We start from the raw sequence: 12,915 nt of genomic DNA, 5'->3' as shown, positions 1-12,915 counted from the left end.
TACAGCACATGGTAACAACTAGCAAGAACCTTTTTCATAAAAAAACTAGCAAGAACCTTTCATCTAATTGTGCAGAGTCTAATACAAAGACCATGATGAAACCAATAAGAAATTCTGATTCAGATACCCACTCTACTGGCTGACCATATCAAATACACAGCAAAACAAATTCTGATTTAGATACACCAGTCTACTGGCTGACCACATCAATACACAGCAAAACAAATGTTGATTGTGTTGTCTCGGAATACATACAGCCTAGCATCACCATCTCAGAACATTGTAGGTGCAAATCATCTACCGCGGGATAAGACAAGAGTTGTCCACTGCAGCGTGCTAGACTTTATGCCAATACAGACCACAAAGCCAGGAACAAGCTCATCAATCCTGGGAAACCGACTGACATAGTGCGATGACCGGCGTTGCTGCCACTGCCACCACCTGATGGTGAACCTGCAAGTACAAGGAGTTTGTGAGGCCGAAATTGCATTGTATAGGTGCCGTTTGGAAAGGTTTATTCAAGGTCTCTTCCTGTTTGAGATGAAGTTGCAGTTGACATATGATGTGAGCTAATTCAGTTAAAGAAGTTTAGTTAATAGTTCCATTTAAACAGTCAGATGTACAATTTCCTTTTGGTGTGTGGGTGGGTGGGGTGCACTGAACCACTGCTTTGAACTTCAAAGTTAAGAGCTGGAACAACAAACGATACTTACTACAAGGATTTAGGCTAGATAGTTCATGGAAAATTAGCAAGTTCGGTGACTAGCATGTAAAAGCAACACCACTAAAACACTACGAGCATCACCCTGTTAGGCAGGCCCAACAGATTGTTTATAGTTTCATTTTAGAACAAACTGTTCATGTGAAGCAGTGTTGGGCCACCATCAATTACGATGAAATTATACTCCTGACATAGTGCTCGACTGATCTCTGCGGAGTAGTTGTTTGGTAGCAATCCTATCACCACTATTAAGCATGCGAAAATTCCTACTTTGTACTGCATTTATTATCTGTTTCAGTAGCTGGTGGCTTCTGCCAATAACTGGTTTTCCAAATGGGTATACACATACAGAAGCGATCCAATCTGCAAATGAATGCACTGCATTGTTGGCAATAGTAATCCTTGGGACCATGCCTAACCATACAGAAACTTTAAGCGTGCTAGTGCAATCGCTGTGCTCTCACTTGGTTAGGAGTCGATTTGGATGCGCTTCATCCTTTGCTAAGTAACATAATCTCTGAAAAGTTTCTGACTCAATATATATGACTTGAATCAATTTTCCCTAAAATCACACTTGAAATTTAAACACATGAATTTTCTATTTGGTAATGGAGGAAGTTCCAGTTAGCAAGATATCACACAACAAAGTGTTGTAACCAAGCAAAGCAAGGGGAAGAGCACTATAGTTTACCTGGAGGAGACTGTGTAGGAGAAAGAGAAAGGCCTGTAAAATAAAAGTTTAAAGACATTTATCAGAAAACAAAAGATATACATCAAATTTATTTGAAGAAAAAAACTGTGTGCAGCTAATGTAGAATAAAAGTGGAACACCTGGATAGATACAGCACACCTAATACCATTATGTCAAAATGCAAGGTTTGGGGTTTCGCTATGTGGCTTTCAGAGTAGAATTTCTGAACCCCTATGAAGTTCAACCCACAGTACGAAAATCCTAATCAGAACCAAGGGTCTATTACATCGTGTCATACACTGACGCTACATATTTTCTGAATGGGCTTGTAAATATTATCCTAGATTTCTACTGCCAATACTGGACTGAGAGCATGAGGTCCTGGTATTTTTTTAATGGATGACAAGCTGCCACACAGCTAGATTAAACTAAGCTCATGCTCATCACGGGTCAGGCTGAGGAAACATACACAGCAGCTGTAATTTTAATGGTTCTGAGCCTTTAATCAACACCGACCATGGATCTCATTTCAATGTTCGCATCTAGTACTAGATGTTTCCCCCTAGTTGCCATTGACCTGATAGAGATGGCAACGTACCCAACTTGCCTACGCCAGTAGCAACTAACGCGGAAACGTAAGTCACGGGCCCTTTGCACACTTTTCTCTGGCCTTGTGTTGCTGGCTTGCTGCTTGTTGCTTAATCACTTAGTGTCGGTGTTTCGAGTAAACACCAACTAGTAAATTTGTATTTGTTGCGTGTTAGGTCCGGATGGTGTGCTAAAAGATACAAGGTTTATACTAGTTCGGGCAGAATGTCCCTACGTCTAGTTTGCTGCTGCAGCTCGTGTTATTAGCACTGAAAGGTTCGTAGTAGGGGGTACAAACGGTCGAGAGAGGGATAGGTCCCAAATCTCTGATGGAAAGGTCGAACGAGTGCTGAGAGCTCGGTTGCTGCTCAGCTGTGGGTTATGTGGTGCGTGGTGTGTTGAATCAATCCATCCCCTTAGTGGGGTGCCCTGCCCTCCCTTTTATAGACCAAGGGGGAGCATGGATTATAAAATGGGAGAAAGAAGAAGAAACAGAGGCCAAGAAGGTCCTTCGAAGGTGTCGGGTCTTCCTTTTCCTTTGAGCCTGCCCTGCTGACACGACAGATGGTGCCAGGGATAGCACGTTCGCTGATCCTGATAGGGCCGTACTCTGGCTTCATTCAGCAAGTGGTCACGTCCCGTCCCGCCTCGGCGGGCGGCGCAACGCACCAGGGTGCCGAGCCGCGACCCTATGGGGAGCAGACGGCGTAGAAGCCCTACGTTCATTAGTGTAGATGATATGAGTTTCCTTCTTGGACCATAGTGGTTGTCGTATGTTTCCATCAGGATTCGTGTCCGAGGGCAAATGTCGGCGCCCATAACACAATAGGATAAATGTCGGCGCCCGTAACACTGTTTGGGCTCTAACATGCCTGGAAGGGTTTAAAGCGCCCGTCTGGTCATATCTTGATGGTACTTCCCTGCAGGCGTGCAGGATATGGTCCTTGGTATTGCGGTTGACTTGAGTGCCCCCGCCTTATCTGCACGCGTAGTTATGAAGGAATAGCGCATAAACGTCGGGCGAGGCGGAGTCTGCCCCCAGACGTCGGGCGAGGCGGAGCCAGCCCTCGGACGTCGGGCGAGGCGGAGTCTGCCCTCGGACGTCGGGCGAGGCGAAGCCCGCCCCTGGACGTCGGGCGAGGCGAAGCCCAGCCCTTGGACGTCGGGCGAGGCGAAGCTAGCCCTCGGTCGTCGGACGAGGCGGAGCCAGCCCCAGGGGTCGGGCAAGGCGGAGCCAACCTTCAGTCGTTTGGGCAAGAAGTGTAGTTGCGTTCTCGTCTGCTAAGAAGCAAACGTTTGATGGTTATTAGATCCTCCTCTATGAGTACCCCAGTATTCGGTCCCGACACTTAGCTGATGCCTACTTTGCGCAGATCGATCACTGAGCATGACAGTTTGATCGCTAAAGATGCTTGCTTTACCTACTTTTGCAACTGGTCGCTATTAATCAGATGCTGGAAAATCTCACCTGAAAGATAAAAGGAAGAACATTCATTTACTGCACTGAAAATGAAAGTAGAATTACCCTTGCAGGCGGCGGTGGTGTCGCTCAGGCCGCAGCGCTTGGAGAGGCCGAGGGCCGCGTCGAGGCTGATGTTGAAGGCCTTGAAGATCTCCGGCGTGGCGTAGAGATCGCAGAGGCACTTGAGGTCGTTCTGGACGGAGTCCTTGAGCGGGCCGCAGCAGGTGTCCGGCGGCGTCCCCGTCGTGTTGATGTACTGCGAGCACGGGACCAGATTCGCCGCGCAGTTCGGCGTCGTCTGCGCCGCCGCTCGGGGCGCCAGCACGCCCATCACCGCCACCAACGCCACTGCGGCGGCCGCCGCCATCCGCATCGCCATCTCTCTCTCTCTCTCTCTCTCTTCTGTGGAGCGTGGACACTGGACGGTGGACAGACTCCCTCTCCTCTCCTCTCTGCTGCAGTGTTGCTGCTCGCTTCCCTCTCTCTGTCTTTGGGGAGGAGAGAGCAGAGGAAGCCAGGAAAGGTGGTGCCTATTTTACAAGTGAGAAGTGCTGACTCTGGGCGGTAGGTGTGCTTTGGACGGTTTTGCTTTTGGAGAGACTGGTCAGATGTGTATATGCTTACTTTTCATTCCCATATGCTTACTTTTCATTCCCATTTGTGCAGAGTATAGATTCATGGTACTCCGTAAATGTTCACCATATTTGCTTATGCTGAAATTTGGCTTATGTTGAAATATTGTAGAAATTTAGCTTATGTTGATGCTTATACTGAAATATTGTGAGAAAAAAAATACTATTCCATAGCTTAAAAAGTAACTCAAGCGAGATATCTTCGTTCCTTTTGTCCTTTGAAAGTTGGCAAATTATAGCCTATCATTTTTCTACGATACTGTTGGAAGCTGGCAGGTTGCACTCCTTAAATATTACTCCTCGTATTGACCTTACATCTGAGTTATTGCCTTTCACATCATCAACAAAATTTGTCCTGAGCAGAGTTCTTTGTGATTTGTTGGTTTTTTCTGGGTCAACAAAAGCAACACCAAAACTGAGCGATACAAATTGAGTTTTAACTCAGAAAATGCATAGGTACACCTAAAATTCGGTCATCATGTGATAGAGTTTCTGTGCTAATCCACCGTTCTCACACAGCCCAGCAGCAAATTGCCAAATTCCATTTCTCTCTATTTCGTCTGAACTTTATTGTTGTTTTGTATTTTGACCGTTACATGATCCTGGAGTCAAGAACAGCTGCATGAAAGAGAGAATCATGTTTAGCATTACAAAAATGTACAGTAAACAGTTCCAATGAATGCATTATGCATGGTAAGGTGGCGTTTGAATCCAGTGACTAAAATTTAGGAGACACGTCGGGAGGATGTTGTATGGGGTATTCGGATACTAATAAAAAAACAAATTACATAATCCGTCAGTATTCCACGAGATGAATTTTTTAAGTCTAATTAATCCGTCATTAGCACATGTTTACTGAAGCAAAACATTGTCAAATCATGGACTAATTAGGCTTAAAAGATTTGTCTCGTAAATTTGTCGCAAACTATGTAATTAGTTTCGTAATTAGTCTATATTTAATACTCCATGCATGTGTCCAAACATTCGATGAGACGACGACTAAGCCCGTGTTCAATTCCCATCCAAAATCCCAAAAAGTGATACAGTACCTATCACATCGAATCTTGCGATACGTGCATGGAGCATTAAATGTAGACGAAAAAAAACTAATTGCACAGTTTGGTTGAAAATTGCGACACGAACGTTTTGAGCCTAATTAGTCCATGATCGAACATTAATTGTCAAATAAAAACGAAAGTGCTACAATAGCCCAAATTCCAAAATTCATCCAACTAAACACGCCCTAAAATTTAGGAGGGGCAACTAAACACCCCCTAAATAAAGAAAATACACGATTAGTGGCGGGGCCCAGGGCAGCTGTTATTGGTCCAACGCATAGACAGTTCTGACCTCAGACCGAGCCTTGCAACGAGCTGCCTGCCACAGGTCCCAGGCGAAGCTGCCACCGTAGAGGCGTAGACCGTGGACGCGCTGGGCAAATACTTCGCTTGGATTTTGTGCTCCATTCCATCCATGGCAAGAAGAAAACCGGCAGAGCTGAAGCGGTTGCGGCAGAGACGGCACGCGGAGCGCGAATTTCCACGAGAAAACGTGGACGATCCTCGTGTAAACATTTGACCAATTCTGCACCTTTTTACTGAACAATCGTGTACTCGTGTGGGAAAGGAAAGCTAGGAGAGGGAAAATTATTGCTACGGTTGGTCACGGGTCAGAAATGTCGAGCCTCGTCCACCTCAGAATCTCAAATCAACATGACAATGATTAAGATGTTGTAATGCCTTCATTATCCATGGATCAAACAAACATCGGTGGCTTGTCATAAAGATTGCCAGGGCCTGAAGTACAAGTGCTGACTGACCCGACTGACTCGGTTCTAGAACTAGAAGAGAAGTATCCTCGTCAGTCAACTGATACGTCTTCCTCTCAGTCTCGGTCGATCCCTTCCCGCTGTCCTCACCAAAAAATCGGTTGACGGATAATCGAGTTTCAAACAACTGGAGCAGAACCACCCTGTGTCCCTGTCACAGTACAAACTGTGATGATATGCCGGTCAGATAGCATGACATGTATAGAAACTGAAACTAATGATATGCCGGTCAGATAGCATCACATGTATAGATGCTGCACCACAACTGGAACCCCGATATAGCAGTAGCAGCGAAGTATGACTCGTGTCAACCACATCATCACGTAACACGATGGCTGAACTTAAGTATAGATCAGTAACACAAATCAACACATATATCTGTCTAGAGCACAGAAGCAAGCAGTCATAAAGGAACGTGGCTTTACCAGAAAGAAATTGTTGGCCATGATCCCTGATTCCCTGAGTTGCATGCACGAGCATATAAAATTATACTTTATCAGCTTCAAACAATAGCTGGTAACGACTGAAAGCGTACCGAATCACAACAGGTACAGGCTACGCTACAAATATGAAATATGTGGGGAAGCGTTCCTCTCTAACCAGCCGGGTATCGAAGCAACTCTAAAAACAATTCACCATGTTGCCTCCATAGCATGGACCTGACGGCCCAAGTACAGTTCCTCAAGCTCTACTTGTCAAGAAATTAGGTTTGGACATGTGCGAAGAACTGAAGATACTACAAAATTCTGCCCCAAAAAAACTGCTCCAAAGATAAGGACTAGTTCGCGATATTCTGATCTCTGTTAAGCAAACAGACTTGGCTATGTGATGATCACTGTCCATTACTCATTCGTGTTGCTCATATATTTGCATGTAGGTTTCTGAGAGAGCTACCATTTGAGGAAGAGTCTCAGTAACATGGAGGTCCTGCATCTCGTACCTGAGGAGGAGAATACCAAATGAATAAATCGAGGTTACTGAGACTAAAAAAACAATTCCGTTTCGATACTGCTGAGGAACGTACCAGGCCTCTTCTGATTTCCGCTGTACAAATACTCTGTAGCATCCTTCGCCTGGTTTGCCATCATGGACAATGTTTGCTATGAGGTCATACTTTGAACGTAGCTTATGATTCTCTTTCGGCTTAGGTAATGGAATGTAGTCCTTCAATTCCAAGTTCTTCACAGGAAAATTAACTGGCACGTTGAGTATTAAAACATGTATTAGAATGAGTCACCAGGGAGCATGACAGCAAATTTAATCAAGCAAGCACAAAATCTCACCTAGAGTAGGGTTTTTCTCGACAAAGAAATTATTTTTGGTAAACCTTCGCATATGAAGGATCAGATACTTCGGCAGTCTAGTGACTCGGTACCTCATTCGGGCAATGGATGGTCGGACAACCTCCGTCACAGTCTCACCATCAAACTTCTTCAGTATGTTAAATAATGGTACCTGAACAGTATGATAGATTTAGAATCCCAATATACCCAGTCACAGAAAACTAGACCCCCCACACAGAAAAAAAAACTCAAAGTTGGGGGAAACATGGAAAGAAATGACAAGGTTTCAAATGGCGTGTCAGATTGAAAAATTTTGCTTCAGTAAATGTGATTCACACAATGTGCTCAGTTAGGCGCCATAGAGGTGATAAGTCATTTGACCCAAAAAGTCTTTAAAAATCATGGTATTTAACAATGACACCAACTGTTTCAATATGAAACATAGACACAAATATATTCTGTAACTGTAAGCATGTCTATGCTCCATGGAAATTTATGTGGGCTGGAAAGGATCAGATTAACATGTACAACTCCCACAGTTCCAAATTAAACTTTGGTTTTGTCCTAAGTCAAACTTCTTTAACGTTGACTATTTATAGAAAAATCCACCAACATCCAGAACATCAGATTTGTTTCATTAGATTCTTCATGCAATATGTTTTGATAAACAATTTATTTGAACTTGTAGATATCAATATATTTTTCTAAAAACATGGTAAAAGCCAGAGAAGTTTGACTTAGGACAAAGTCTAAGTGAACTATAATTTGGAAGTGAGGGAATACTAATCAAGTAAGCATTACTCAAGCAAGACTATAAGAGCAAGCATATTCTTCATCCTAAACAAGAGCAAAACTAAAAGCATGGGGTTACAGTGAAGTTAAGTTTGAAGTGCTAAGCCATAACATTGGTGTAACAGATATTGTCTTACAGCTGTTCACAGGTGGTCTTATATGTAAGATGTAAGGAATTTGAAGAAACATCCTCCAAAATAGTTTTAGCAATAAGACAGGGGAACCAAGCTTCACTGATACGTGGATGCTCAAGCACACTGTGATGTTGTTTATTTTGTTCTCACATCAATCCCAGAAATCTTAGCAGCCCACGTCATCCTAGAGTCTTACTATAAGCATCGAAGCTAAACATCCACATGAGATCATAACCAGAAAACTACATAGGTGCTTGTGAAAGACATACCTGTGGAATGATATTTTTCTCCATGGCATCTTTGAAAAGAGGTGGAGGTGGCAGGTCAAGACCGAGCATCAGGAATGGGACCTTAGATGTTTCAGTAACAATTCCATCTGCAGTTCCAACCACTGAACCTGCCTCACCATTCAGCTCATCGCCATCCTCTCTTTTTTCCATTATATGCTTCCTATGAACCTCCTTAACAACTTCAAGTTCTCCCTGCAGGAACAGTTCCAATGTGACCTGATAAGTTGCTGAAATGATATCAATTACACTGTTGATGTCCACTTGTCCAGAAAAGCTAACCTGAAAGCAATCATGTATTATGCTTCTGTTTTTCTTCTTTGAGCTTTTTAGTTTCGCATGCAGTGTGTTTAAGAGCCATGACATAAATTCCACTGGATCTGACTGTACACCAATCTGAAACCGTTTGTCGCTGGCCTTCATAACTGCTTGCAGAAACTCATGTGGACTAACCTGAACAAAAAACAAAGGGTTGTTGCATTATTGGTTTACAGACAAATCTTCATACAAAGGGATAGCATGAAACATGCCACAAACTGATTTAGCAAACCAACCTGGCCCTTGAAGTTCCTAGCATGCCAAATCTTACGTGTCAATTCCCCAAAACGATGAACCAATGGTGATTTGCTATGCTGATAGTTTTCAGGGATTAGAAAGAAATTTCTCAGAGGCGTAACTCTCATTAATGACTGTATTGTGACATTCACAAAATCAGTCTCCTTGATGTTGTTAAGACCCACCTGCACAAAGCAGTGATTATTTAGATAAGATAAAAAAGGCAATAAAGCATTAATAGCAAAATACCTAATTCCAATGTGCAATAAAAGTATACTCTTGAAATTAGATTTAGTGTTATTCATATAACAGAATAGTAAAATCCAACAGATCAACTGAAGAAAAAACTGCTATGATAAGTTAAGTGGACAGTGTTTGTATGTAAGTCCACAACATATTCAGGCTTCACATAGTAGTGCAAAAAATCTTTAAAAATGCATTTGCTAGCTGTTTTGTGATACACCAACAAACAATTTTCCCAGACCATAAAAATTTTTTGAAAGAATTGATTAAGGAAGATTCCTTCCACAGCATAGCAAAGAAAGTGCAGCAGGTAAGCCAAACAAGATCTAAGGGCCCTTGTGTCAATTAAGTATACATACCATTCCAGGTAGATAATTGGAGCCATCAAGTGCTCTAGACCACTGCTTATTTTTGTCAAGATTTAGAACCTGCTCTTTAGTGAACCTGCCAGAACAGTATGCCAATTAACAGCCTTCACTGCCAAAGCCATCAAGTGATGTTGGAATGTAACATCAGAAGCAATGGAGAATCACCTTGGATTGAGAACATGCCGAATATCTTCTAACGATGGATCACTAATCTCGTATCCATCAGGAAGACAATAAGCCTTCTCGGTTTGAAGATTAATGAACACATGATGGCCTGCTTCAAGACTGTGTGTATATGCATGAGATTTTAACCCTCTTCCTTGGAAATATTTTCCACAGACCAAGCACGCATACACATTCAAATTTGACAAGGAGATTGAACAGAACTTCTCAAAATCAAAATCAAGAACCTGCAAAGCAGCACAAAATGAACTCAGCTGTAAATAACCATGAGAAGTAATGAAAAAATGTTACAGGGACCAGATCAACAAAGAAATAAGCCAGCAGAGGACAGATTGTAGATAGATAACATACACACAATAAGGCCCTGTTTCGATACCAGGACCAATGTTTAGTCACCTAAAATTTCCAAACAAGTGAACTAATAGGTGGACTGATTTTTAGTCCACATCCCAACTAACAACTAATTCACTAGCTGGCAAAGGGGACCTAAAGTGGACTAATAGCTACCTAGTCCATGTATCCAAACACAGGACTAAACTTTAGTCACCTAACAATTAGTTGTAGCAACTGGAGGACTAAAAATTAGTCCTGGGTGATCCAAACAGGCCTTAAGAGTAGTCATGCGTAATTGATATAATTATACTATGCTGGACAGTCTACCAAGATGAACAGGCATCACTGATAAATATCAGGAGCTATTAGGATGTCACTCGGCCATAATACTGGAATTCACTTTGAAGATACTGGTAAACTATATTGTAAGTTATGATTGTAGGAATACATGAAGGGCGGGCCTGGTGCAAGCGGTAGAGTCTTACCGCCTGTGACCGGAAGGTCCCGGGTTCGAGTCGCGGTCTCCTCGCATTGCACAGGCGAGGGTAAGGCTTGCCACTAACACCCTTCCCCAGACCCCGCACAGAGCGGGAGCTCTCTGCACTAGGTATACGCCCTTTTTTTATGATTGTAGGAATACATGTTAATCAGCCATTTCAGATCACATAGATTATATACATTTCTAGCAAAATATCAGCAGTTATTAATTCGACAGTAACTAGTACTTCGAGTATCTGAGGTCACTCATGTACTGTGAACAAAATAGTGTGTTTAAGCCAGCAAATTCGCACCAAGGCACACGAAATTGACATATGAATGCAATTGCACCTGTCTGTTCACGGTGTCGAGGTACGGGCAGTCCCGGCGCAGCTCAACCTGCCTTGGCCTCCTCTCCGGAGCCCTCCTCACGTCGTCGTCCTCATCGTCATCCGCCTCGTCCTCCTCCCCATCAGGCTCCACCGCGCGTCGGCCATTCGCGTGGCCCCTGGCCGCTTCGTCTTCCTCCTCGTCCTCGTAGGTAGCCAGCCCCAGCAGGGACGCGCCCTGCGCGCGCGGCCGCTTCTCGGCGGCGCCCCCGTCGGAGAGGTCCTCCCCTTCTTCCTCGCGGTCGCGTTTCCGCGTCGGGGATGGCTGCTCTTCTGCGCCCATCGGCCGCGGCCGCAGGGGGTCTAGGGTTTGGGGCGTGGGAGCGGCGTGGGCGGAGGCGGCCTCGGAGGATGGTTAGGGTTTCGTGAGGACGATGGAGGGGCGTAGATCGCCGCGGCAAGGGCGGTGCCACGACCAGCACGAGTGTGCGCTCTGAGAAGACGTTTCGCTAAAGTTGAGCCACCGGCACCTTCATCTCCACACGAACTCACCAAGTATTACGGCGTTATACTTGTTGACTGATTGTTTGCAGCGAAATTTCGAGACCCAGCTTAGGTTTACAATCGTTACCATAAAACCACGTGGTCCTACATAAAAGTTAATTATAAAAAGATTAGCCTTTTATTTTGTCATGGTTTTTAAGACGTTGCTTAGGTGTTAGATGCGTGCTTTAGTAGGCGCTCCAGGATGCCACACGGTTTTAGTTATATCATTGTTCCGTTCGCTTCGCTTATAAGCCGTACTTTTTTTTTATGAACAAAGAGCATTTTTCTCTCATAAAAAATCAGTCAACAGTACTTTCAGTTATGGTTTATCAGCCAAACAAACATGATACATATCATCTAGGCGTTGCCTAGTAGACGTCTGGACATCCAGACATACCTGACCGCTACATGACATTGCAATGTCTTTAAAAACCATATTTTTTACTATCGAAGTATGTTTTCTTTGTTCTAAATTATAGCACTTTTTAGTCTTCTCTTGAGTAAAAAAAATACCTTGTTTTAACTAAATTTAAAAGATAGATGTACCGGCATCTATAATATCAAATTAATCTGTTTCATTGAATTATTCATGAAGATGTATTGATAGTACATTTTTGAAATTGTAGGTAAGATGGTCAAGGTCAAAAAAAACTTGAAGAAATCTAAAGATTGTGTAATTAATTTACAAAAAAAACTATAGTTTGAAATATAGGGAGTATTCGACAAAAAAAAATTGAAGCACAGATTCGTCCATTTTCGTTGTTTTCTTTTAGGGCTACACTGATGTCCGGACACGGCGTCCGTCAGAATGCAGCTTCAGCATCTACGTCCGACACAACACCTGCGCTCGCGCGCCATCATGCTACCAATGCGGCGTTTGTCCGGATAGAGCTCCCTTGCCCGTGCCCAATGAAGCCCAAAGTAGACCGCGAACATGGCGATAGCTGAAAGGTCCTAATGGCTAGAGAGAGGGTGAATAGCCTATTAAAATTTCTACAACAACACTTAGCAAACCGGATAGACAAATATGAGGCGAAGCGAGTGTTGCGCTAGCCTACTAAAAATGCAAGCCACCTACCACAATTCTAGTTTCTATAGTCTCTATTCACACAATGGCTATGTCACTATACTAAGTTAGTATACTCTCAAAGGCTAACTAAAGAGCCACACTAACCAAACTAACAAACTCTCATGACTAGCCTCTAGATGCAAACACTCAAGCAATGCACAAATTCACTCCTAATCTCACAAAGATGAAGACTCAATGATAGAGATGAGTGGAAGGGCTTTGGCTAAACTCGCAAGGTTGCTATACCAATGCAAATGGCTAAGAGAGTGAGCTTGAGCCGGCCATGGGGCTTAAATAGAGAGCCCCCACGAATAGAGCCGTTGTCTCACTGTTCACTGAAAAATCGGGGCGACCGGACGCGCCGGTCGAATTAACCGGACGCAGGACCTCAGCA

The 12,915-nt window shown here is 43.6% G+C and overlaps 2 protein-coding genes across 2 annotated transcripts; both read right to left on the bottom strand.

Moving 5' to 3' along the window:
• On the bottom strand, positions 1-4,032 carry LOC136520462 (non-specific lipid transfer protein GPI-anchored 7-like). The gene is made up of 3 exons (XM_066513999.1): positions 3,526-4,032; positions 1,413-1,445; positions 1-453 (listed from the first exon to the last, which is right to left on the bottom strand). The coding sequence occupies exons 1-3, from the start codon at positions 3,839-3,841 to the stop codon at positions 344-346; spliced, it is 459 nt and encodes a 152-aa protein (XP_066370096.1). The 5' UTR covers positions 3,842-4,032; the 3' UTR covers positions 1-343.
• Positions 4,033-6,384: 2,352 nt separating this feature from the next.
• On the bottom strand, positions 6,385-11,437 carry LOC136520461 (uncharacterized). Its single transcript, XM_066513998.1, has 9 exons — positions 10,929-11,437; positions 9,750-9,994; positions 9,576-9,660; positions 8,973-9,158; positions 8,701-8,871; positions 8,401-8,613; positions 7,206-7,377; positions 6,947-7,118; positions 6,385-6,862 (listed from the first exon to the last, which is right to left on the bottom strand). The coding sequence occupies exons 1-9, from the start codon at positions 11,247-11,249 to the stop codon at positions 6,769-6,771; spliced, it is 1,659 nt and encodes a 552-aa protein (XP_066370095.1). The 5' UTR covers positions 11,250-11,437; the 3' UTR covers positions 6,385-6,768.
• Between the last annotated feature and the right edge of the window lie 1,478 nt (positions 11,438-12,915).

Source organism: Miscanthus floridulus, chromosome 18, assembly GCF_019320115.1.
Source record: "Miscanthus floridulus cultivar M001 chromosome 18, ASM1932011v1, whole genome shotgun sequence".
In the NCBI taxonomy this organism is placed as follows: domain Eukaryota; kingdom Viridiplantae; phylum Streptophyta; class Magnoliopsida; order Poales; family Poaceae; genus Miscanthus; species Miscanthus floridulus.
This window is presented reverse-complemented; position numbering and strand designations above follow the sequence as displayed.